The sequence below is a fragment of the Micrasema longulum genome, unplaced genomic scaffold (genome assembly GCF_059751315.1).
Source record: "Micrasema longulum isolate JH-2025_06_02 unplaced genomic scaffold, ASM5975131v1 h1tg000037l, whole genome shotgun sequence".
NCBI classification, from domain to species: domain Eukaryota; kingdom Metazoa; phylum Arthropoda; class Insecta; order Trichoptera; family Brachycentridae; genus Micrasema; species Micrasema longulum.
The window spans coordinates 1290247-1315930 of NW_028277244.1; the positions used below are offsets into that span (position 1 = coordinate 1290247).

Genomic DNA, 25684 nt, shown 5'->3' on the forward strand with positions numbered 1-25684 from the left:
GGCTCGTAATTGATGCATTCAAATTAGCATGTTTTAACAATTAAATAAATAAGATTACATTAATCGCTTGAATGATCCAGATTTCATAAATATTTTAGTATTCGTCATTATTTCTTTATATGCACCCAATGGTGCATAGGCCACTGCATTTGCACACAATTGCAGCATATTTCGATAATTCTTTTGTTACAGAAGGTAAGTTAACATTTCAGGTGCCAGTCCAGAGACTGAAATATTGAAAAGCAAAAACACTTTAAAATGATCAACTGAGAACTCTCACATAATAGAAAAACGCGTTGACTATTAGACCGCAAAGCGGATTGACTGCCCTTTACAAAAAAATCTTTCAAGAAAATAATAATTCTCAATATTTTAAGATTAGTTACAGTGATTTCATTTCACTCAAAAAACATGCAAACAATATTTGCAGGAACAAAATGATTGTTTATTGGTGGTCATAGTTAATCCAAATTTTCTTGAATAGGAGGATGAATCATTTCTGTAGAAATTTGAATTGTTTCTAAAGCAGCTGTGTTCTCCGAGGTTGGGATCTGGTCATTGTAAGATTTGTAAAAGTTTTCAAACTGAGAATTGATATCATCGGCGTGGTTAATCAATTTGACTCGATGCTCCTGAACACTTATATCCAGCAATCGAAAATCTTCCCATTTCTTACTAAGTTGGCTTTTGAGAGCGTCTACTTTCTCTTGTTTCTTTTTCAATCTGATTTTCAGCTGTTCCTTTTCGGAAAGCAATCGCATCTTCTCGAGGGATAGACTTTGAGGTTTGATATCACCCACTTTAGGTCTCCTAAAATGAATACCAAAATGTTAATCAGTCTTTATTTGATACATAATTGTTTTGTACAAAAGAGCATTTTTTGATAATAATAATTTGATTTTATTATAGGCGTAAGTATAGCCTGTGAACTGGCTTATAATAGTTAGTAAAATTTATCTAAATTAATATGAGAATTAAAATTATGTTTATACCAAGCTGTGCGGGTTGTATCAGATGAATTTTCTATCATATTCTTGAGTTTAGTTAACTTCTCTGTAAGTTTTTCGTCTTCCCACATTTCATTCCACTCATCTTTTAAATCCGCAGAGAGTTGTTTTCTAAATATTGTTCTTAACTTTACCCAGTTCATTTCTCCATCCTTCTTGGTATAGTTAGTTTTTAATTCGTCATCGCTAAAATAAGCAAAACAATCATGTAAGTACCCAATGAATATTCCAAATTATCACCACAGTGATTGTTATAAAATTACAAAAATAATATAACAGCACATACTTAAAACAATCGGCAATTTTGTCGAAATATTCCGATATAACAGTTTTTAATTCGTTCAAATTGTCAGCATTTTCGCTTGTGGTTTGGGCACAAGGGTTTGGGTTGTTGGTCTCCATTGTTTGAAAATGTCATAAATATCTAAAAAACGGTAAATGGCAAATAACACAAATGCCAATATTTCGGAATTGTATAATATATTTATAAAAATAAAAAGCTTCACTCTAGAATAACTGTCACATTGAAATATTTTCAAATGGCGGCCATAGACAAATCGAAACAAACACTGATTCCACAGATTATTATGCATCATAAACAATGACAACCATAAAGGAAATAAGGCTAACTGCGATAAATGTTATAAAGTCTAAATCAGTTTTATATGTAAAATAAACATAAAATATAAGAGAACAGGAACACTTTTAGTATTTTTGGAAACGTATACATATTTTTTATTTCAAAACTGCGTACATACACATGAATATTGGATCCAACACCGGGAGAATATTTTGTATCGAATTGAATGGCGCCCAGTAATATAATAAAATAATATTGTATGCAAAATACAATATTTTGAGCATGTGCAATGAACCCTTTTAGTATTTCATCTAAAGATACGAATATGTCAACATTATTGGGGAATGTGGAAATCTAAGTATTTACATAGCTTACGACCTGTCGTTGGCTAGTTTAATTGATCAATTTACTAATGTTTGAATGAGCTATATAAGTAATAATTTAATAATCAGTACGTCAATAATAATAAAAGCATTTCAAAATAGCTTCCTTTTTACCTAGGTGACCTTTTTAAAAAAGGTAAAACCAGCTAAGCCTGTATTTTACATGATTGTTAGTAATATAGAACGGAGAAAATATAGAGGGATACTATTAAAAATACTTATAACACAACATCAAGACCAAATTTAAAAAAAACTTTCTCCGCGCCAATTTTATAGTTGGCCGTCTAACAAACTGCGTCACCACACCTGAATTTAAATATCGATCACAGTGTTTTTAAGTACCTAATTTATTACATGAAGATTAAAAATGTCTTACCTACGTTTTGTGCTGGAAAGATAGTAATTTTCCCTATTTTTATCATTTCACACCCAGTGGTGTACGGGGCACTGCATTGGTACCTACTTACTAATTAGCAGCGTGTCCGGACCATTTTCGTTACATTGTAAGGTGCTCAGCTCATTCATTCAGGTGCAAACCACTACATTACGAGGTAGATTTATCCCCACTCGTCTATCTATATATGGCGGCCTCCACGGTGTAGGGGTGAAGACACTTAACTCACGCACAGAAGGTTTCGGATTCGATTTCCAGTCATAACACGAAAATTTAATTCTGATCTTTCCCAAGCCTGGGTACTCTGTGCTGTAATTCACTACTGTAATGAGGAAGTTCAGTGCTACGGGAAATCGGTTAAAAAAATGTTTTCTTATGCGCGGTTAAAATTAGAGCAGTTAATTGTACGGCGAAGTCTCTCAAAAATGCAGGGAAAAAAAGGACTACTTTGAACGACGGCACTAGTTCTTCCGAATCAACCAATGATATATAGTGTTATTATTAATTTCCGGTTTACGGGAAGTCCACCTACCAATCAGCAGAACTCACAGAAGAGTTGGAAAGAATGAGAATCGGGTTGTGGTCCGAGGCTAGTGTCATGGAGTCATGGATCGAAGATCCGAGGGTCTCACCCCATTCTACCACAACTTGATTTCTATTTTTTAATAGTGAGTTATTTACAACTCGTTGAAAATGGTCACCAAAATTGAAATATTTTAGTAAATCATAAGAACGCAAAGATTTATTTTTATTTAAAAAAAAGAGAACCTGTGATGCCACAGACGAAATCAAAAGCAAAATAAAAAAAACTGAAAAAAAACGTAGCGCTGATAATACGTCTATCAAAAAACAAAAAAAAACCCTAGTGATTTTCCGTGACCGATATAATGTAGAATGTGAGAATGTGTATACTTGGAAACTAAAGGTGGCTACTTACATTATGGCATTCTTATTTATAAAAAAACACTGAATTTCCTCATTGGGCCTCCTGGCCCGTCGTGGTCTAAAAAAATATGTTCAATCTTAGGATAGTGAATCAATTCGACTTGATATTTCAAATTCCAATAATAAATTGTAACAATTAATTTATTAAAAGGCTGATACGCCATTTTGACCTGCAGGATTGGTAATAGTGGTATTGTATGTTCATTGTAATATTTGATTATCTTGACATTAGTGAATACATACTTGTGACTTTTATGAACATCATTGAGAACTCGAACATCAAGAAATAAGTACTTATATAATAATAATTCTGTCATTTGGATCTAAAAAGGTCGATGTTGTAAATCGCAATAGGAGAGTAATTTTTCAGCCATTTTGTGGCGTTTTCACGAACAACTGTTTGACTTGTTTGATAACGAATATAAAAAAAAACATTACCGCTCATACGCATGTGAATATAAAATAGTTATATATGGATGAATTTTTAAAAATTGACATCTGCAACATGTTAGTAAGAAAAAAAATAATTTGACATTGACCTTTTTAAATCCAAACCACATAAATATTCAAATTTATTTTAACAGAGAGGGAAAACATTTTTGAGAAGGGAATATGGAAGACTTGGCATTTACAGGGCTTATGACCTGTCATTGGCTGGTTTAAATGGCCACTTTACACACTGTGTAACATTCACCATTCTGCCCACGTTTGAACATCCACATTTTCTCAACTCTTCCATCTGTTGACCTCCCTAGGGAGGAAATCCAGCCAGTTTGCAAGCATTTGGACATACTCAAACATTGTTGAATTAACTACCTGGTAAAAGAAGAAGTATACAAATTGTAAAATTGTTTTCAGGCGTTGCCTGGTAGGTGATTTGGTTCAGCCAGATGAATCTTACCCACGTAATAAATGTTTCAGCTCTTGCACTTCACAAAAGTCAACAGTCCCTAGGGAGGAAATCTAGCAAGTCGGCAAGCATTTGGACATACTTAAATATTGTTGACATAATTATTGATTAGCAATCAATCGTTCACATTTATCATCATCCCTATTTCCAAACCCAATAATGCATTGGTAAACCATTTTTTTCCACCTTCCTTTCTTGCAGCAGTTCGTCATAACCAAATTCAACAAAGATAAGACAGATTTTTCTAGAGTGATGATTAAAAAAAAAAGTTTTTTGGTTTCCAAATGGCGCGGTAGGCATACCAAAATAACATGTTTGGGCTTCTTAGCAGTGTCAATAATTTTTATTTTATTTAAATACATATTTCACACATCTCGATAAAACATATATTAAAAAAAATAATTAAAGCATGTACAGATACACATGCATGAAGAAAAAAACAGAGAGTTTGTTTTTGGTATTTTTTTTATTGTTTTATGTTTTTATTTAGAAGTAAATAGTAACAATAAATACATTTTTATATTATAAAATAAATAGATTGCTTGCTTTGTTACCCATGGACAGTATTTCTTTGTCCGAAATATTGTTCTCATGTATTTGTAGAAGTGTCGAACTTGAAATGGCAAATGAGTTTAAATAAGAAAATGGCTGTGAAAGTTTGAAATTTCGACGGTGGTGTTATTTTGCAACGATACTATTGTTGCACCCAAATGGATATTCTTCATATTTAGTAGACGTGAGCTGAAATAATAAAAAACACAATTAATAAATTTATAAAAAATAAATGTCTGGGGGATCAAAGATTGACCATTAGTAATATGGCAATGTTGATACTGTGGTTAAAATATTACTTAAAAATATGATTTTTTATATTAAATAGTCTACATCGGAGGTCTTCAAAGTTTTTCTCCCCTAGACCACGTGGCCATTTTTTTCTGTTTTGGGTAGACCCCATGCTTCCCTTATATTGATATTATTCAATATTTGATTTAATTCTGTCGTTTTTTAAAGCTACACAGAATATTAACATTGATAGGGTTTTCTGAGGAGTGGAGAATTTCAAAATAATTTTTACATGAAATAAATACTCTAAAAAATTTAAAATTTTGGTAACAGCCAGCCTAAATAAGGTTCACTATCGTGAACCCCCATTTACATTTCAGGCACCTCTGCATTTTTTTTCACTGACATGGACCCTTTTCAGGGCGTAGTCGACCCCTGGGTTATTATTATGGATAACTTATTTAGCGCTATAATACCTCAAGGGCGCTTTACAAAGTCATTATATAAATAAACTAGCGGACCCAGCAGACGTTGTCGTTCCCGAACGTTGGCTTGCCTGCTATTAGGTTGGAAAAATATTTTTTATTGATAAGTAGGTAGTTGTTTTTAATTAAATTCCAAAACTAAACATTGTTAATATTATATTGAATTTAAGTTGGTACCTAGGTACTTGTTTATGGTTGAATTCCAAAACATAAAATAAATATTTTTTCAAATATGGCATTATTTTTGCAAACGTCAAGCTCCTGTCTTCTCACCAACAGAGGGGTGTACTTAATTAGGAATACGATTTAAAAAATGTTTGAAATTTAATATTATTTTAGTATTACCAAAAATCCAGTAAAAATAAATAAATGGGTAGAAATTAAAAGGAATTTAAGGAAAGAATCTAATTGAGATCCACAAAAAATAAATGCTATTTGTTAACATTCAAAAACAAACTTTTTTTATGCATAAAAAAACATCTTTCCATTTTTTTGCAAATGTATTCTCCTCGAATGCAACCCTGATAGTCCGACGAATAAAACATTTATGCTTCTTACTTCTCCTTTACATATTAAATTGAAGATTTTAATATCTACGAACACGCACAGCGCAAAGATCTAATCGGTTAAGCCGTTTAGGAGTTCAGTGACATCACACTTACAGAGGAATTATATATATATATATATATAATGATAAATAAATCGAATTTTAACTTTTTGAATTTGTAATTTAAGCAAAACAATTTACTTTGTTCGCCGATATAAGCCACTTTGGGAATAATTGGTTTACACAATACCACTGTAATAATAATTTGAGTTTATGCCTACCGTTTCTTTTAATTGACAATCATTTGACATTAATGGGTGCTGTACATTATGAATTAAATAAAGTAAAATACAATTTGAAATAAATAGTTTTGATAATTAAAGTATAAATAATTTAAAATAAACATAATGAATTAGGACTTAATATTATTCTTTTTATTTTCTAACTAAAACAAAACAAGGGGAATATACAAAACATTAGATTTAGATATAATTTATCGATTTATGAAGGACAAATACAAATAGTGAACTACTTGAAGTGAGTTAATCAATATATTTACATAAAATATAACTACTTTTATCAAAGCTATGAGTGATAAAAATTTGTTATTTATTACTTTACTTTCTACTAATAATACTTTTCATTTTAATACTTCTTGTAAAATAATGAAAAAAGTTGGGACGAACACAGGCCTACTGGGGATTTTTTAAAGATCTAAACGAGTAACACGTATGATGTATAGAAAATAATGTAAACTGGAGTCATGCAAACATGGTGACATGATTGGAAAGGGTGAATAAATAAATAATATCCCTTTCTCACACTTTTATAGATGTCTGAGCAACGGTTGGATTCCAGTGAAATCTCTTAAACTTAGATCTCCCAGCATAAAATCTGTCATTTAATAAATAATCATTGTAATAAACAAAATAAATAAAAACCTAACAATGTTAAACAATACAAATGTTGTTTCCTTCTGCGTGGTGGTTCCGAGAGTCACATTTCGTCTTTCGTCTACTAATTTTTAAATTACCATTCCACACATTTTTATTGGTATTCGTAGAATGTGATATTTCCCTATTGGGAATTTTAGATTTATGATGACAAATGGCTGATGGCTGAGGTGTACTGAGAGTAACATGGGCATTGAAAGCAGTAAATATAAAAATAAACGCAAATCTTTAATGAATTAAGAATATTAAAAAATATATCCGTTCATTATAACTTAAAGTTGTTTTTGCCATATGCGGATCTGAAAAGAAGCCAACAAGACCTTTAGAACGTGGAGTGGAAGAAGCTTTCAATGGAACTCTCCGGACTGAAATACGAAAGATAAAGCTGATTATTTAGCATCTGTTGCACCAAAGAATGTTACGTTAGGTAAAGTTAAATAATTGTTGCGGTTGTTTTATCTCATTTTTCAAACACTTTTTTGTTCACTGACAAAAACGCAACTTGAAACTTGATTTAATTTGACTTTATTTGGTACAACTGACCCTTAGTCTTCATGCTTTCATGTCACAACTTGAAAGTCAAGATTCAAGATACGATGCATTCATGTTAATACATGATACTTCGTATCGTAAGATAAAGGACAAGTTGGTGGAGATAGGTAAAAAATAGTTCGATTGGTCCAATTAATTGACGGTCTCATTGCTAAGAGCAGCAGTTGGCATGTTCGCCTACAAGATTTGAGGTCCTAGGTTCGTTTCCTGGAAGGGTGGAAGTAAAATATTGGTTTTAGATGTGGTGTTACAGTGCAATATTTCATTGTTCCTGGACTGGCACCGAAAACTTACCTTCCATGTGACAAAAACGATCCAAATATGCTGCAATGGAACGCCAATGCATTGCCCTGTGTACCACAGACCACAGGATGCGTAAAGAGAAATTATGATGAGTGTTTCGTTCCGTATTCGACAGAAACTACTTTTCGTTCGAATTGCTAGTTTGGAGTATGTTTATTTAAAATAATATTCTGCAAGCTTCAAGGACAACGAAAGACGTATGGTAACTCTCGGATAGCGCTGGCGCCGTCGGATAAGTGAATAATGTCTAGGTTATTACGGTGCTTACCGAGTGGCCTGATGGGGTGCTTGTCCCACAGGTAAGTGCGCTTAACAGGCGACAGGTAGGAATCCCTGAGAAAGAAGGGGCTCCGCCACCTGCCGTAGGGAGAGAAGGGCTTCAGCTCCGGAAAGTCCCACCAGAATGGGTCCCTGGTGATGGAGGACATGGGGAGGTGCGGGCTCGGCCTCAGTAGGGCTATCCATGGCTTCTTTATTCCACCTCGTGTGTAAACCGGAGCACCTAACACGCGTAAACACTTATTAACATCAAGTTTAATTGAATATTTTTAAGAGCACACTTTGTTTCAACTCCATGGGACTTTTGGTCCTGTTTTGAGTTTGAATATTCGTAAATGATGAAATTGAAAAAGAACATAATAATGTATATTGTACATACGCAAAATCCGATGCTCTTATTCGTTTTAGGGATAAAAAATGAAGATTGACAATTGAATTGTTAGAAAAGATGTCATCAAAAGATGCTTGACTCGACTTAAAATTTAATATCAAACGGTGAACATTAGATTATGTATGATTGGAAATGTTGTCGCTATTAAATTGATAGTGGTAAGCGTAACATCTAAGCACGATGCTTTTAAAGGCGCTTGTTTTCGAAAGTTAATCATGGAGATTATTCTCGATTGAAATTTAGCGCTATCGATCAATAGTGGAAAGATTTAATAACTCGATCCCACTTCAGTAACCGATAAATAACTATTTAACAAATAAGAAATCCCTCAATTGTCCAATCATTCAATCTATCTATCAGTTTAGTTTGGCAGTAATTGTTTGTAGCTGTATACAAAAAAGAAGATAACGAATGATCCCTTGAGCATTCGATAATTCAAACAGTTCACATGTCCATGTGGCTTTGATTACTTCTAAAATTAGTTTATTATGATACGGTTCTTAACTAAATTATTTAAAAAAAAATCATTAAGTATAAAATATTAATATAAACAAAACTCAATAAAAATCTCCAAAGTAAAAGCGAAACATGAATTCCCCGTGAAATGTCTTTTGAAATTGTACGTTAAAATATTGAGTTAAAAACCTGTCACAATTAAAGAATTTAAAAAAAACACACAAACACACTTATACACAGCAAGTTGGCTTCGTTTATTCATTATAATATCATTAATACTCTTTTGATAGTAAAAGAAAACTGCAATGAAAACCAGAGAGAAGAAAATATAAACAAATCAAAATAAATAAAAAGCATAGTACCAATTAAGAAAAACTATGGATTTTGATAACGTTGCGGTTTTTTTAAATCATGAAATATTTAGATGATAAAAAACAGCAATGTCCGTGTTAATTGTCTTTTTAATTTTTCCAGTATTTATTTATTGTTAAAAGGTTTGAGAGCGAAATTCATAAAATTTGATTTCTAAATAATCCTTAGTATTTCTTTTCTTATATTGAACGGAATTTTGTTTATAAAATGTTTTAACACGTGGTAAAATGTTATATTATTGTATACAAGTACCTACTTACCGGCGAGTGGTTATTTTGTCGTGATCGTAGAACAACGACGGATGTGCGAAAAATGCTACGTTGTCTTTCTTTTATATTTGATCTTGAAAAGGTTTTATAAAAACTTTATATTCCAAGTTTGAAAAAAATCTGTATAACTAGAATCTGTATAAGTATAAAAGGATATATTTTTGTACTTATAAAATTATGACATAAGGTGTCAAAAAAAAATTAAGCCGCTCTCATGTAAAGTTTAAAAAAATCGCATGCGTCGTTATTCTTCGATCGTGACGATTTATTTGATTCGGTTATTCCAAGTGATGTCTTTTTTGTAAATAAGCATAAGTATTTCAGAAAATTATAATCGTTTGATATGCTACCTAGAATCCGACTAGAATCGGTATTGTACTTTACTAGAATCGATAGTGTACTTTATAATATTATGTAGTAATGTACATAATATGTATTGCGTTTATTTAAAATTTATAATTATTACTGTAATTTCAAACGATCTTGAATACTCGCAGTGAATTTCGATTAAATATCAGTTTTAGTGCCGACAGAATCGGCATTTATTTTTAATTGAGTACAGCTTTATTCTTACAATAGATAATACAAATAATAAGGTATATAAGGTGAGTATACTATATAAATTTTAAGTGTGATAGCTATCTATCTCACTGGGTCTAACATGTTCTGGGATGGTATTCTGAACAGCTCTCGCAGCCGTATAAAACACTTTATCTCGTGTATTTACATATAAAATAAATAGGTTTTCTACGGCCGCGAGAGCGTGTGGAATACCAGCCCTGAGATAGCTAGCAATTATTCCTAAGCATAAAAAAAAGCATTTTATTAATAATACTGTTTAAAAAGTACAGTCATAAACATAAAATATATCACTAGAAGATATAAGTTTTTGACCCCATTTACGATTTATAGCTCTCTGAAAACATATTATACTTATGTGTTGAAATTATTGTTTTGATACTTAATATTGTTAGACAGTAAATTAATAAACCAACGCGCATGCTTTAATATTTGTAACAAAACAATTAAGAATAAAAGATAGGGTTATTCCTATGTTTAAAAACATGTCATATATCATAAATATAAATACTGTAAGTTGAGATGATCTATTAAATATATAAATAATTATGTATGTCGTGGTGAATAAACTAATATTTCTATAGTCATATGTTATTTTGTTGTGAGTAGGTATTCCGGAATGAATTGGAAGTTTTTATTCATTTTTTCCTTAACACCAATGTGAATAATTCAAACACACAATTTGTGGCCATCGATATAAGATATAAAAAGATCTCCAGTACCTAATATAAATATGTGTAGGGGAGGGGTTAGATTGTTAGATAAATGTGTTGGGTATAAAAATAATATACAAATATTATTGTAATATATAAACATAATATTGTCTATGAAGGTAAATACTGTGACCACATTTTCATGCATGTTTAGAAACACAGTGTTTAACAACGATCAACATTCTCGAATATTAATTTTCTATCTATTAATACAACAACTAGACTATGTATCGATTCGAGAAAGGTTTTACTTACACTGTCAGTATCTCACCGGGATTTCCTTTTCGATTACATATCCAATTGGTGCCAGATCATGGATATAATGTTGCCATTCAGAATTTCAGCCAAAAAAAGTACTATTAAAATACTAAAAAAATTTTTGGTGATAAGTTCATTATCACGAAATCTATTGTTATGAAAATTTAAGATGTTCATGTATTTTTTGCGGATTTTCTAAAAACTAAAAGCGTTCTTCGTGTAGCAGTATTTATACGCTAGACAATGGCGGGAATGCAACAAACGTCAAACGGGATTGTCGGATTTGTTATGCGCTGACCATAGACAAGGCTCGAGGCTCTCAAGTGCGAATATCGATGGCCACATCTTACCCTCTTTGTCGAACGCGACTTCAGTGTCTCTGGGTGCGAATTCTCCAGCCTTGGTAGGGGTCGGGGAAGCGGAACGCCCACGACGGATTCTATCCAAGTTCAACCATTGGTCAGCCTCAGCGAAAACGTCATTCAAGGAGTCTCCAAATCCCTTTCCTTTCCATCACCACGCAATCATTATATCCAAATTAATCATGGGATGTGGTATTCAATAAGCAATACCTCTAGCGGCTTTGTCAGGGTAAGGACAGCGCTGTTGCGGGAACAAATGGTTAAAATGTCTAACTCCGTGCACCGAAGTTCGATTAATTTATAAGTAGATACTTCCTACATAAAACGAATTCAGGGTATGATTTTTACAATGCTTTGTGTAGTTTTCATTTATACTCCCTCCACATATTGAAATAAATATTTTCAATGTGAAATTTACATATGAATGTATTTGTTTGCTAAAAAAATTAATGAAACTATATTATTTTCAATATGTTGAGTACGGAATCTACATCATTGAATAAAACATTGCGTCTTATCCAATGAATGAAAACGGATTCAGAAAAACACGTTTAAATAGAACAGTGTATATATTGCAGGTTGAAATGTGTAAAGCATTTGAGGCTCTATGGTTAAGTGTAAATAAGGCAATGAATGCAATGATTTGTTCAAAATATTTTTTTGTTGATAAGTTTTATTTTCTGTGTGTAGGTGCGTAAAAAGTTTTATAAGGCACTGTCCATAAACAATATAATTGCTTCGATTATAGATTATAGGGACACAACAACATTTAAACATTCTGGATCTCGACATTGAGTTGGAAAAGCACATTAAATGGTCTATAGACAAAATGATAAAAGAGGCAGTTGGCCAGTCAGTGCAGGCACATACAGATATGGGAAAATATTTACAATACATTGCTTTATAATGTACACATTCTGGAATCCTTTCACATTTTGTCTTGCAAATATTTACAGCTAGTTATGTATTTTCTTTGGATACAGGGAAAAGAGGATATAAAAAATGGCTTGTTTTAACACATTAACATAATGATGTTGAAAAAAGTTTCTCAAAATTGATCATATAGGTGCACACTAGAGGCGGGTAAGACCGTGTCACTGAGGGGACAGTCAGACAGGATCTATATGCTATTGAATTGAACTGACGTACTCGTATCACTAGCGCATTCGGCTTTGTATCAAAAGACACGAAAATATATTTAGCTTGGTACTTTTCGCGGACTAAATGACAAAGGTATAAGAAACGTGTCTCTAGTTGAATGTTTCCGAACTTGTCAGTAGACCGGATCGTTCACGAACTACACACCTCTAGTACATACATGTCGAACGACAATTTTATAGTGCTCTTTCCCCTGTAGAAATACGTATGTTTAATTTTGTAACTGGGGCACATTTCTTGTTAAAATAGTAATAAACAGAAAATTTGAAGAAAATATGTATTTATTTAATAACAAATAGATATTTCACTGTACATATCAAGTAAATACTACTAATTTTTCCAGTGAAATTGTAAACTTAAAAATGTACAATCGAATATTTATTCTTTCCCTTTGTTCACTGCGAGTCGGGGAAACAAAAACAGTCAGTGGAGTATTAACACATGTCGACAGTCACTTAAGCGGAATAATTATGTACTTATACATCGTACATTATAGAAGTTTCTGACGTCACAGGGGGGGTCGACATCACAAACAAGGGTTGGTTTAAGGGTTCACTAGTGGTATAACTTACCACCGAAGAAGTGTGGCTTGTTATCCGGCTCGTACTCGAGTCCCTTGAGGTCTCCCGAGCGGGAGAACACCGGGCTGGCGCGGTCTCGCAGGTACAGCCCATAACGAGAGGGGTACAGGCGGTCGATCTCGGCCAGGCGGTCCAGGTGGTTCTGCCAAGCCTTGTGAGCGTCGTAGGGGTCCGCCACGCGGCGTGGTGTGTGGTAGACTGCGAGGTAAAATTACATTAGGCTTGTTTTCAGAGCTGGACGTAGCCAAAGAAGCTCAACAACTTTCATTGAGTGCAGATATACATTACTTCACCTACACACGTGGTGTGTACATACATTGAATCGCTAGTGGGAACAGCATGCGATGGAATTGTAAAATATTAAATTCTTTTTAAAGGGAATAAGAAAATCATGGACGAAATCATTAAATCTCTCAATATTTGCATATTTTCTCCAGTTTCAAATATACATGAAACAGATTTAACTACAAAAACAATCTTTTGTAGTTTAACAGTCCCGACGAAAAGATTTGATGATTTGAAATACGATCATTAAAATAATTAATTGATAAACGTTTTCAGAATAAGCGCAAACGTTGACAGCTTCAAACAGTGAACGCTTTTTAATTTCAAATAAGAACCAAGGTTAAGGATGTTTGATTATAATCTAGTCGATGAGACTTTTATAACTCGTTTTTGTTTTACAAGAAAATAGGGTGTGTCAAATGTAAGCAAATATCCCTATCATGAATGTATACATTTGTTTTCCTATTTAAAAAAATGTATTATCAAAATTAAAATAACATTGTTATTGATATGAGAGACATACAAACAAAATAATACATTTGATTCTCCGAAATCTGTTAAGCGGCTAAATCCATAAAAAATTAGAATTGCCTTAAAAATATTATGAAATGTGTGTTTTTTCGATTGCATTATTGAAATAAATAAGTTATTAGTTAAATAAAAGCAAACGAGTTTTTACATTTGGCTTATCTTTAATAAAAGCATTCTATCAAATTTCGTACGTTTTTACGTGAGAAAAGTTTTTTAATAAGTTGAATATTAACTTTTTCAATTATCTCTAGTGTTGTAAGTTATATAAAAATTGTTTGAGTAATCTGATTATCAATGAATAATTTATATGATCTTAAAATTAATTGATATTTGGTTTGGAAGGTTTGATTCACTCGGGCAAAGGGTGAGTGAACATAAATTGAAATTGAAAACATAGATGAATTATACGACATGCGCATGACAGTTCCATTATTGTTGCATTCACGTCCTTCCCAAAATTAGACAGAAAATGTAGATAAATTGTGTGAACATCTAGTTGTCATGCTTCCCTTGGCTACATCAAATAATACAGGCTGCGACATCGTAAAATTCAAATCACAAATAAGTACTTTTCTTTAATTGTCATTCAAATTGTACAATAAATTGTAACATCATACAAAGATTGTCATATTAATTAATGAATTATGAAGAATTTAAATGTTCGAAATGTGTTTTATGAATAATTTTGTAGGAGGAAAAATAATAATAATAAAACACATTAGAAATCTTTATCACCAAAACAAAAATGCATAAAACAATTAAAAAAGGTAGAGCTGTATTGCAATGTTCATAATAAGGGAAATTGCCTTTATTTTATAATTGGCGGTAAATGGAAATGAGGAGCCATACTAATTTTATTAAATAATGAAGTGTTTGTTTACTTTAATTTGTGTAAAATAATACACAAATCACTCCAATATATTCGACATATTTTCAATATTTGTTTAAAATTAGTTGAACTAAAACACGGGTACTAAAGGAAATTAACAACGGTTCATTAACAATGTTTTTCATTTAAAAATTTGGTTCGATAATAATTTCGTTAAGAAATTTTGGTATACTTCAACCGAGTTGGAAAAAATATCAGATGAAGTACATTGTTTTATAAAAACGAATAACATTATTTGTCAATATTATTGAAAACAATCAAATAGGATCGATCAGAAAATATGATACTCCGGGTTAAATGCACAAGTTTTAGTGAGGTGACTTATGATTTGTTACGCACAATCTCCACAGCAAATAGGTTTATATTTCACACACGTGTTTCTCCTCGACGACCGCGCCCTCGGTCGGGAGTGAGAGAGTGAGAGGGTGAGAGCGCGGAGAACGATACAGAGTGGAGAGGGTGTACCGGAGCGACTAGGGGTCGCGGTCCCACGAGACGGAGTTCCCTCATGCTCGCTGAGGATGAGCTGCTCGCCATGCGCCGGGTTAGTGAAGCTCGAGACGGGACAGTAAGCGTTACAAAGACCTAACCTGCATTCTTACCTCATACTCCGACGGCTTCAGCAATGAGCTTCCTACTATACTTTTCTTTTCAGGCCTCGAAACTTTGATGTTTTAGAAATATTATTTTGGGTAAATGGCGTGATGAATGGCTAGTGACGGTGAGGTGTGGGGAAGAGGGCAAGCTACGGGAAACGGTTAAGACAATCGTCAAAGACAAGAATCATTCCCTGACAAACGCTTGAAGGAGCACACCCGAGACAGGTAGGATTGGCAATAAAATATGTACTACAAAAGATGATGCAGTTAGAGGCGAAGCGGAGCGGCCATCTTCGAGCCTTTGGCAGGGACTGATGTTCACATTTACTTCCCGTCCCATATGCTTTTATTTACCAAAAACTTTTCATATCATAATGACAATTTTCTTAATCATATACAACTCCTTCTACAGCGGTACATAAACATGTATGTAAATTATATTAATATTATTTACAAAGTTTGGAGCGATGGTACAATAGTCGATTAAAATTAAAACGCAATTTATACAATACTCAGGATCCAATCCACTGAAAGTTAAGCCGAGCTTCATGTGACGTGTATTCGGTACCAATCAGTCGGTACAGATCACGAATCACGACACGAGTGCGGAACGATCGACACTCGAAGCAGTAAAGCTAAATATCGCGGTCTCTGACGACCCGTGTTTTATATGTCTGTCGGTGGAGTAAAGTGATGGGAAATTTAAAGTGAGCTGAGTTTCTGGTTTCTGCGGAGGTCCATTGTAAGTTTAAGGTAAGGTTACCCCTGCCTTTAGCCCCGTGGAGTGGCTCCCGAAAAAACGGCTGTTATTACGCTGAAACATTCAGAATATTTCTATCAGACATTGCCGCCCGCCGAGGAGGGCGATGTTACTCGCCGAGCGTGGTTTAGTTATCGGCGAGAAGAAAGCACTCTCGGTACGGAAAAGGAAGTAGCTCGCTACTCCTCACCCTAACGAGGTCACCGTTCCTTCTGCCCGACTGACAATATTCTCTTCCTTTATATAGCATCGAGACACGCTGCAATCTGTGCGATTGACTTGACTTATGAATAATGATGAGGGTTATATCGAACAGTTTGACAGAGTTATGCAGATCGAATATGCAAGATATTTACAATGCTTGATGATGTTAGTGTCAATCCCAACGATCCTTCTGATCTTATAACGAGGTCCACAGTACGACCGTGATGCGACTTTACCGAACGTTGCGCGTCCCACTTCCCACTTCCCAACGACACAAACTAACATACATATCTAACGCGTATTAATTAATCGCTACAAGCGCATTGTATAAAAAATGTTTTAAAATGCAAAAATTCTACCGGAAACTAACATTTACAAACGTTATAATGAGTCAAAATGCCCGAAGTAAAATGCTACAAGTGCGTACGTAAAATCTACAATCCGTTATTTTTTAAACGAAAATGCACTCGATATCAGATTTAAAGTCTACTTAGAAGTAGGGTGTTGCTGGCCGCTAAGTTTTATCCGAATACAACACGATCTATAATAGTTTACCGATCTGGGAATCGGTAGCCTCTAGCGGCGTTGAAAAAATAAAATATTTGACAGTGGTCGCATCACGGTGGTGGAGTGGAGGGGGGCGATCAGTACCTCGCCGCCGGGCGGTACGTACTTGGGCGGTACCGGTCCAGAGACGAAGGGTAGTTGTGCGAGTAGATGGGTCGGGGCGAGTAGCCGTACGTCTCGCGGTGGATGGGCAGGTAGCGGTAGCCGGGGACGGTGATGCGCTCGGCGGCGTGGATGGGGTCGTCGTAGATGGACTTGTTGTAGGGCCACGACGTGGCCAGCTCGGGGAACACGCTGCGCCTTGTGCGCACGTGGTCCTCAGCGCGGATGTCCTCGGATCCTGCAACGTCCATATCGAGTCATTAATAATAAAAATACAAAATCTTTATTATCTTAATATATCAGTACCTCAGAGGCAGACGGATGCAAATCCAGAATTTGATGAAATTACCGTTTTTTTTTTTTTTTTTTATTTAATTTTTGCACCACAACAGGCCAGGAGGCCCAATTAAAGTGGTGAATTACATCACAGAACACCCAGGCTTGAGAAAAATCATATTTAATTTTTGTGTTCTCACCGGGAATCGAACCCGGAACCTTCCGTCTGTGAGTCAAGCGTCTTGACCACTACGCCACGGAGGCCGCCGTTTGATCTTCGTATCCAGTTTATGATCCCGTTCATTGATTTTGAAGAAATGTAAGTCTCATAATGAAAGAACCGATGTATTAAGACACTGAAAATACAAACTAATGCTATAAATTATTAAAAATCACTTTGAGAAAGTAGATTCTTTAGGATTTTTTTTTAACGTAAGACGTTAGGATTTGCATCTGCCTGCCTCTGAGGTACAGATATAGAATGTGATAAATACAAAAAAATCTTAAATAAAACAAAGGTATACACGATTAAATAGCGGACTTACTGCCACTAGCAATTTTTTACAGTCTGACCAAAAACAAATGAAAAATATAATGATTAAAAATAATTCAAAATATAAAAAACAAATAAATAAAAAGTTAGAAAATACATACAGTAAAAACAGTGTCCATTGCTTACATTATTTACATTTAATGCATTTTAATTTGTTCAATTGCATTTTACAAATATTCATTTATACTATAGAAGCATTTGTTTATTAGAAAAACTTTTATTTCCTTAATTTTTTTGGGAAGCTTAATTCTAGTGTGAAAACACACTTTTAAATAAATATTTCATTTCAACCATGTCGGGAATCGAACCCGTGACCTCTTAGATGGTAGGTAAATGCATCACGAGGCCGACAAAAGTATCACTTATGCAAATAATGATTTATTTTTGCTTATTAATTATAAATAGTTAAAAACAAAACTCTTTCATTTATTGGGGCTGCAAAAATTATTAATATTCCTAGATGTGACTCGGCGCCCGGTCAAGCCGGGTTGTTACAAAATTTTAACATGCCTAGCTAAAAAAGTTAACATCACTGTCCTAGACTGTAAAGAGATATTATTTTTATTCTTATTCTTAGAAATGGGAATCAGTGCTATTCAAGCTCCTGACGTCACTGCGACCTGTGAAGATCTATTGTGACGGGTCCCCGTGAATAGTGTTAAGGGATATTAAGAGATTGATGTAGGTAAATCGATATAGTCAACTTGAATTTTCCATCCCTGAATATTTTTTGTTTTTTTACCAAAACTTCAATAGCCCATGTCAGTTACATAGGAACTTAATAAAGCGAAAATAAATAATAGTACTAAATTCTAATAAAAAAACGTCAATTCTCAGAGTTTAGTATGAATTATTATTTTTTTTATTTGAAAATTTATTTATAAACCCTTACGGATTATTACATTCATTTTACAAAAAAAATAATATAAACATTTTTCATTCATACTCTGTTGTTCAAAATATTATTTTTAACATCTTTTGAAAAGTTTGTCTGAGTCTTTTGTTTAGTTTTGTCTGGTAGTTTAATGTATAATTTTAGTCCCTGGTTCATTAGTCTTGATTGTCCTTGTCTTGTTTTAGAAAGTTGTTTATGCTATTTGTCTGATATTCTCGTATTATGTCTACGTTGACTACAATTTTTTACAAGTTTTAGTTCTTCGTCTACAATTACATTAGTGGCTAATTTATGAATAATTTTTTATGATTCTAGTTGAAAAAGTTCAGTTATATTTAATTGCTTAGTTTGTTTAAAAAGTTCTCTAGTTGCAGTTAGATAGGGAAGGTCATATACTAACTTTAATATTTTATTTTGTTGTCTTTGTAGTCTGTTTATGTCATTTTGATATCCTGCTTCCCATACTAGTTGCGTATAACATATTTTAGTTTTATAATAGGCTTCATACATAAGAATTTCTTCCGGTTTTGGAACAAAGTTTTTGCTTTAAAAAAAAAGACTCGATAATGTCGCCACTTTGCTAATTAAATTATTGATATGAATTGTCCATGTCAATTGTCTGTCTATTGTTAGTCCTAATTATTTAACATGCTTAATTTCTGTGATGATTCGAGTTCGAAGTAACTTGTCATGGGTTTCCGAATTGGATTCCCGATGAGATCACAAAAAATGGTGAGAATTTTCTCAAGTCTAAATATTAATAATCATTAATTTATCAATTCATTCGGGTTAATTTATCGATCAAATACTGAATAACCGATCAAATACTTAAGTGCTAGGCAACACAGATTATTATTTGTTCTTCCTGAATGTAGGACTAATTTACTGTTGACGATGCCTGTGGGCAGAATGATTGGTCTGTTGAACAGCCTACCGAGAAAGGTGGATCTTTGCCATGCTGGGCTTCTGGTTTTAGATTCTTCATCGCTTACTGTTTATCGTGATTTGAATTGCTGATTTAGTTGTCTTTGTTTTTTATAGTTTTTATGGACTATATAATATTGTACCTTTTGACAGGTTTTTTCATAATACTTGTACGTTTGTAACATTGAAATTGGTAGGTGTGCACGTGTGCAATAATGCACATGTAAATTTAAATTATTATTATATGAGCCTTTATTCAATAAAATACACATGTTATTACAATATTAATACATTATAAGAATAAAAACATTAAGTATTGAAACGTATTTGTCCCGATAAAAATAAAAGTTTGTCATCGGGTGCTCAGAAATGAGTTTTTATTAAGATTAAAATAAGGGTACATACAAAATATTTTACCAAATGTTTGCAGACAAAAGACTAGATTTGGACAAAAGATTCCCTAATCTAAAATTTTCTCCATGTCTGTTGTAATTTGTTCATATATTGATTTTCTTTTTGATGCTTTGAAAAAAATAGAAATAGTAGTAAGAAGAAATAAAGAAATAAACAAAAGAAAAACAAATAAAATGGTAAAAAATATTTTGAAAAAAAAAATAAAATTAAAAAAAAAAATTACAAATATATGAAAAATGCAACCAAAACAAGGTAAAAATAAATCAAAAGTACTAAATATTCATTAAATTCATATCTACAAAACAAAAATTAAAGCTACCCTTTTAAATTAAGTTCTAAAGTATGTAAATAAAATAAGAAAAGAAAAGGTTAAAATAAAAAAATATGGTAAAAGATTGAAGTAGATTGTGTAGTAAAAAAAAAAATGCATCAATTATGAAATTATATTAATCAATAAAAAAAAATATATATAAATAAAAAAAAAATCATTGCACCATAAATTTAATTTCTTAGCCCGTTGTGGTTAAAAAATGCAGTAAAATGACAAACTTGGTTGCTTTATAAAAAAAAAATATTAATCATACTAATGTTACTTTGTATTTTAACTACTTATCAATTTACGTACATGTAACAAAAATTAAAGTCAATTATTTATCGTATTTATCATCGAGTTTAATAACACCTTCAATGATTTTACGCTTGGTACAGCTTTGAGGTGGTTTGAGGTGTATAATATAAACTTACCCTTCAGGGACCTGACGTAAGATTGCCAGAACTTGGCTTTCTTCGACACCGGCTCGTTTCTGCCAATCATATCCAAGTGATTTTTAAACATTTTGCTAGGTTATGTACCCGCTCGTTCGCTAGAACAAAATAAACATGATGACAACACTAACATCCGATAAAATTAATCAAACGTTTTCAGTTTCAAACATTTCTGTACTTTGTGAAAAAAGTTTTCATAATTATATATTTTTTATATCAGCTGTGAAAAATAAGTCAAATAAATTCACGTATAGTTGATCAATGGTTTTTCGTTAAAAGGAAACTAACACGTAGTATAAGATTGATAAATAAACCATTTAAATTTTATCTCGTTTATTATAAGGTTCGGAAATACTCATACAAAATAAATAATCCAATTTTTCTACCCGTTTCATTTGTAAATTTGATTATGTTTATAAGCACTGTGAGTAAGCCTTTAATCATTAAATGTTTTATCAATTAAACTTATGTAAGAAATATAATTAATATTTAGATGATTATCTTTGGTTGATCTTTTCCGGATTAATAATAATAATAATAATAATAATCATAGTTTATTAACAAAGTAACAGTGACTTTATTTACTACATACACACTTAGGTAATAGATTTCTCTGGATCATGTCTAGTCTGCCTTACTAGGTACAACCTGTTTTAAGGCATACATTTTTATGCAAAAATAAACAATAACATTATTACCTACTAGTTAATTTACTAAACAGTTTTACAATATTAATTAATTAGAAATGTATTTTTAGTAAAATGAAGAAATATTTTTTTTATTTGAGTTACACATAAAAAGACGGAAAAGGTCTGATTTTTTTTTTCTTAAGTGAAATTAGTTCATCAGCATACAGTCATTATGATTCATGATCATATTATTGTTCCCGAAAGTTTCTGAAAACCGCTGAAAATGCGAGTTGAAGAATGCGAGAGAAAATGTGTAAAATCTCTTTTAATTTCTCTTGAGTATGAAAGTGTTTATTAAAAGCGTTTTAGATTAAGCAACACAAAACTATTTCCTTGGCAAAGTGCCGAGGACAAATAATTATGTCGACATATTTAATAATATTCGCGACTCCTACGAAAATATTATTTTAACACTTAAATATATATTTAGTTTCATGTATCACGTTTCTAAAATTATGCAATGTCTAATTTCGTTACAAAAATAACCATTATTTTTACTTCATTGATTTAATGTTATGTTGTTTTCTTGGATTTAAACTTAGTAAAATCCCGTATTTTAAAAAGTTTCTTTTGAAATTTGAATTATTACTTATTTATATAAAATCAGAAGAGCAAAACTGCTTATTGGCATATAAACAAAAATAAAGTAATTACAAAAAAAAATCATTGATTAAAAGAAGTACGAATACGTTTCTTAATTTTTTAACCAACTGTTAAAAAATCCTTTAATATAAACCTAAATGTGTTCATGTATCTTCTATTTGTTTACCTTATAAATTAATAAGATGCTACGTGAGAAAGCGTTTTGACAAAATAAAGCAAGGAATAAATTTATGATAAAAAATTAAAACAAAGAAAAAATCTATAAAAAGTTGAAAATATCAACAAAAAAAAAGAAATTTAATATCACCGATATTTATATTGATAATTGTGATTCAACAAAAGAACGAACTAAAAAATTATTCCTTTACACCAGTTTTACACCAGTGGTGTAATGGTCAGTGCGTTTGCCTGCCATGCAGGAGGTCTCGGGTTCGATTCCCGGAATATTTCATAGTCCCTGGACTGGTATCTGAAGCGTAAGACTGATCATCTTACCTTAATGTAAAAAAATGATCAAGATACGCTGCAATTGGTGAACCGATGCAGTGCCCTATGCTATGAATAATGATGAAAAAATAACCTTTAGAAAAAAACAGCTTTTTTTAATGCAATATCAGTGCGGTGAAATTCAACAAATTCTCTTCATATTAACTATGAAAATAGAAGATAATAGTTATACGATGTTTGAGAATGTCCAAATGCTTGCAGACTGGCTGGATTTCCTCCCTAAAATGTTTTCCCTCTCGGTTGAAATAAATTTAGATAATAATTATATTTAACCATATGTGATTTTAATTGCGAAAGTAAATTAAATTGTGTGGACTAAAATTGTTGCTTTATTTATATTAAAAAAAATTTTTACAAAAAAAGAAAACTCAATCCGTATAATTGAAATCTGTCCTAAATTATTGTTGGACGAATTCTTTGGCACATGTTACGTATTCGGTGTAACTTGTCCCTGAACTCGGAAGGTGAGTTTACAGTCATAAATCAAAGATGCTAAAATTAGTTTTCTAGTCACTTGTCAAATCGTGTCGACACCATTTAGAATACTTGCTCGTAGAATATGAATATGTTTGGTTTGTTGACGTATTATGATTGTAAGGAGCTGCGTTAATCGTAAAGCATCGATCGAGTTTCTTGTATTTTTTTCTGAAACTGCAATTAAATTTAATGTAATCCGAATCTGGTTAAAGTTCAGGCTCGCGAATAAAATGTGCAGATGTGGGGGCGAGGCTTAATCGATTGCGCGCGCATTTTTGCTCCCGGGCGTGTGAAATAAGCCGCTCCCGAAATAGAGTACGTCGGGAGCCAAAAAATATCCCTCCTCGCTAACCGAGAGTATCAAATTCAAACTGTATTGTGTCATAGACTAGAGGGGCCCACTCAAAGGCGCGGGAATCGTATATGCGGGAGAAATGTGTGCGGAAAATATTTCAAACTACGCGTCGTTCGAGCTTTCCACTGACGCAACGCCGACGCATTAATAATTTACTATAAATCTTGTCAATTATTTTTTCCCCAGAATTTACTTTGTGGACTAAGACACTTAAACAATAAATAACAAAACACCTTGTTTATGAAATTTATAAGTTTCATAATACTGAATATCCGAAAGTATCTGTTAAATTCTAAAAGGGTGCTCTGAAAAGACAAAACTTCAACGCTAGTTAAAATTAGGGCGTGTACCAGCAACTTACAGCTTTATTAAAACGAAATATTTGTGAAGATTTGGCCTAGTGTTTCAACTGCACTTGAGTTGCACTAATATGGCGGATTCCATGTTCCAGTATGACATATTTTAATTTTGTTAATAAATTATTTTACACAATGTACATTTGACATTTTTTGTAGAATAAATACTACAAGTATCGGTATTTTTATGACATTCATCATTTAAAAAAAATAATTAAATGAAACCAAATGAAAGTATTAAGTCCTAAAACAATCTTATGGTATTTAAATGTAATTAACACCCGATTTAGTCATTCTCTTTTTCCTATAAGTATAGTTACCGTGCAATCAAATTGTTTAATTTATTCACCTGTAAAGTAATAGAAGAAATAAAGTGTACAGATAACTGTTTGATTTTCAAGGAAAAAAAATGCAATCTGAATTAATATTTATCTTCAATAAATATCTTATTTTACAAATCCAAATACTTAATTACATATTTTTAAGGTAAATTTTGAGTCTATTTCTTGACATTGCGTTAGTCGTTTAGTTTAATCGTTCCTAAGAGTTTATTAAATAACTTCAAAGTAACTTGCGTGACTAAAACTAGATCACGGGATTAGATAATCGATCAGGTCACTGAAACTATTTTCACCCAGTCTGAAAATATCTCACGAACAATTTAGTTTTAATTATTTCGCCACGGCTTGTTTCAGGCGGAATCGAACGGACTGAAATGAAAATATATTGAAAACGTCTCTCATTTAATTAAGTATATTGGATACGTTTCACAAGAGGACGTTTCAGCTTCCACAGGTGGTTTTTCAGATTCAGGATCACTTTCAGCTTGCAGATTTTCAGTTCATACCTATTTGATATTCGAAGCGATTGATCACTGTTTAAAAGTTGATACAATACAATCTATCAATTGAACACAAGTTCACCGAAAAATCGAAAACCAGAAAAAAGAAACACACGAGACGTGAAATATTTTGTTGGAAAAGAACACTAATATCACATAATCACGTACCACGATAATAAATCAGGAAACACTTTATTTTCACAAAGTATAACTACGGTGAAATTCTTGTAAATGTGTTAATGCTTACCAAAAATAAATAAACTAGAAAATGTTTAAGGTCGAAATATTGTCGAAGAGCACGACAGGGTACGATCTGCTCGCTTTAGACCGCTGACGCTACTGGCTAAAGGCGTCGCGGCGCTTCTGTTACAGCGACGGTTGGGCGTCCCCCCCTCCCCCGAGCCAGGCTAAATGTGGACAAGGCAGGTCCCAGGTTGCCACCTGGTTTCCCTGACAGGTGGTTGCTGGCTTTTGATGGTGTTTAAGATCTGACTAAGCACTTGTGATGTGTAAACAAACAATTAGTAAACATGACAATAAAGTTACAATAGTATGTTAAATATCTTTAAATTGTATAAAGCCGTTGGATAAAAATGAAATAAACACCAGGTTTATACAGTGAGTTTGTAACAATAACATAATAATCATTAGTAAACATGGTTACGTAGTTACAATACTTAAATTTGTATTTATAATCAAGCCGCTTAATCAAAAGAAAATGCGTTTAATCAGGTTCGAACAGTATATTTATTAAGTAAAATTTTACCATTTTATTTATTTATTTAAGTTACTATCTGCTTAAAAGTTTATTTGTTAATTGAGAAAATATGTT

At 32.6% G+C, this 25684-nt stretch overlaps 2 protein-coding genes across 5 annotated transcripts; both read right to left on the bottom strand.

Moving 5' to 3' along the window:
- Positions 1-423: 423 nt before the first annotated feature.
- On the bottom strand, positions 424-1555 carry LOC148285421 (uncharacterized). Its single transcript, XM_088226035.1, has 3 exons — positions 1294-1555; positions 993-1193; positions 424-810 (listed from the first exon to the last, which is right to left on the bottom strand). The coding sequence occupies exons 1-3, from the start codon at positions 1407-1409 to the stop codon at positions 462-464; spliced, it is 666 nt and encodes a 221-aa protein (XP_088082161.1). The 5' UTR covers positions 1410-1555; the 3' UTR covers positions 424-461.
- A 3111-nt stretch (positions 1556-4666) lies between these two features.
- Mf (myofilin) lies at positions 4667-25193 on the bottom strand. Of its 4 annotated transcripts, XM_088226044.1 has the most exons (8): positions 25100-25193; positions 21004-21122; positions 17202-17435; positions 13252-13458; positions 11510-11665; positions 8111-8344; positions 6857-6928; positions 4667-4960 (listed from the first exon to the last, which is right to left on the bottom strand). In XM_088226044.1, the coding sequence occupies exons 2-7, from the start codon at positions 21092-21094 to the stop codon at positions 6861-6863; spliced, it is 990 nt and encodes a 329-aa protein (XP_088082170.1). In that variant the 5' UTR covers positions 21095-21122; positions 25100-25193; the 3' UTR covers positions 4667-4960; positions 6857-6860. The 4 variants fall into 4 exon arrangements, with proteins under 4 accessions (XP_088082170.1, XP_088082182.1, XP_088082176.1 ...); XM_088226056.1 differs by lacking the exon at positions 11510-11665; XM_088226050.1 differs by lacking the exon at positions 6857-6928.
- Between the last annotated feature and the right edge of the window lie 491 nt (positions 25194-25684).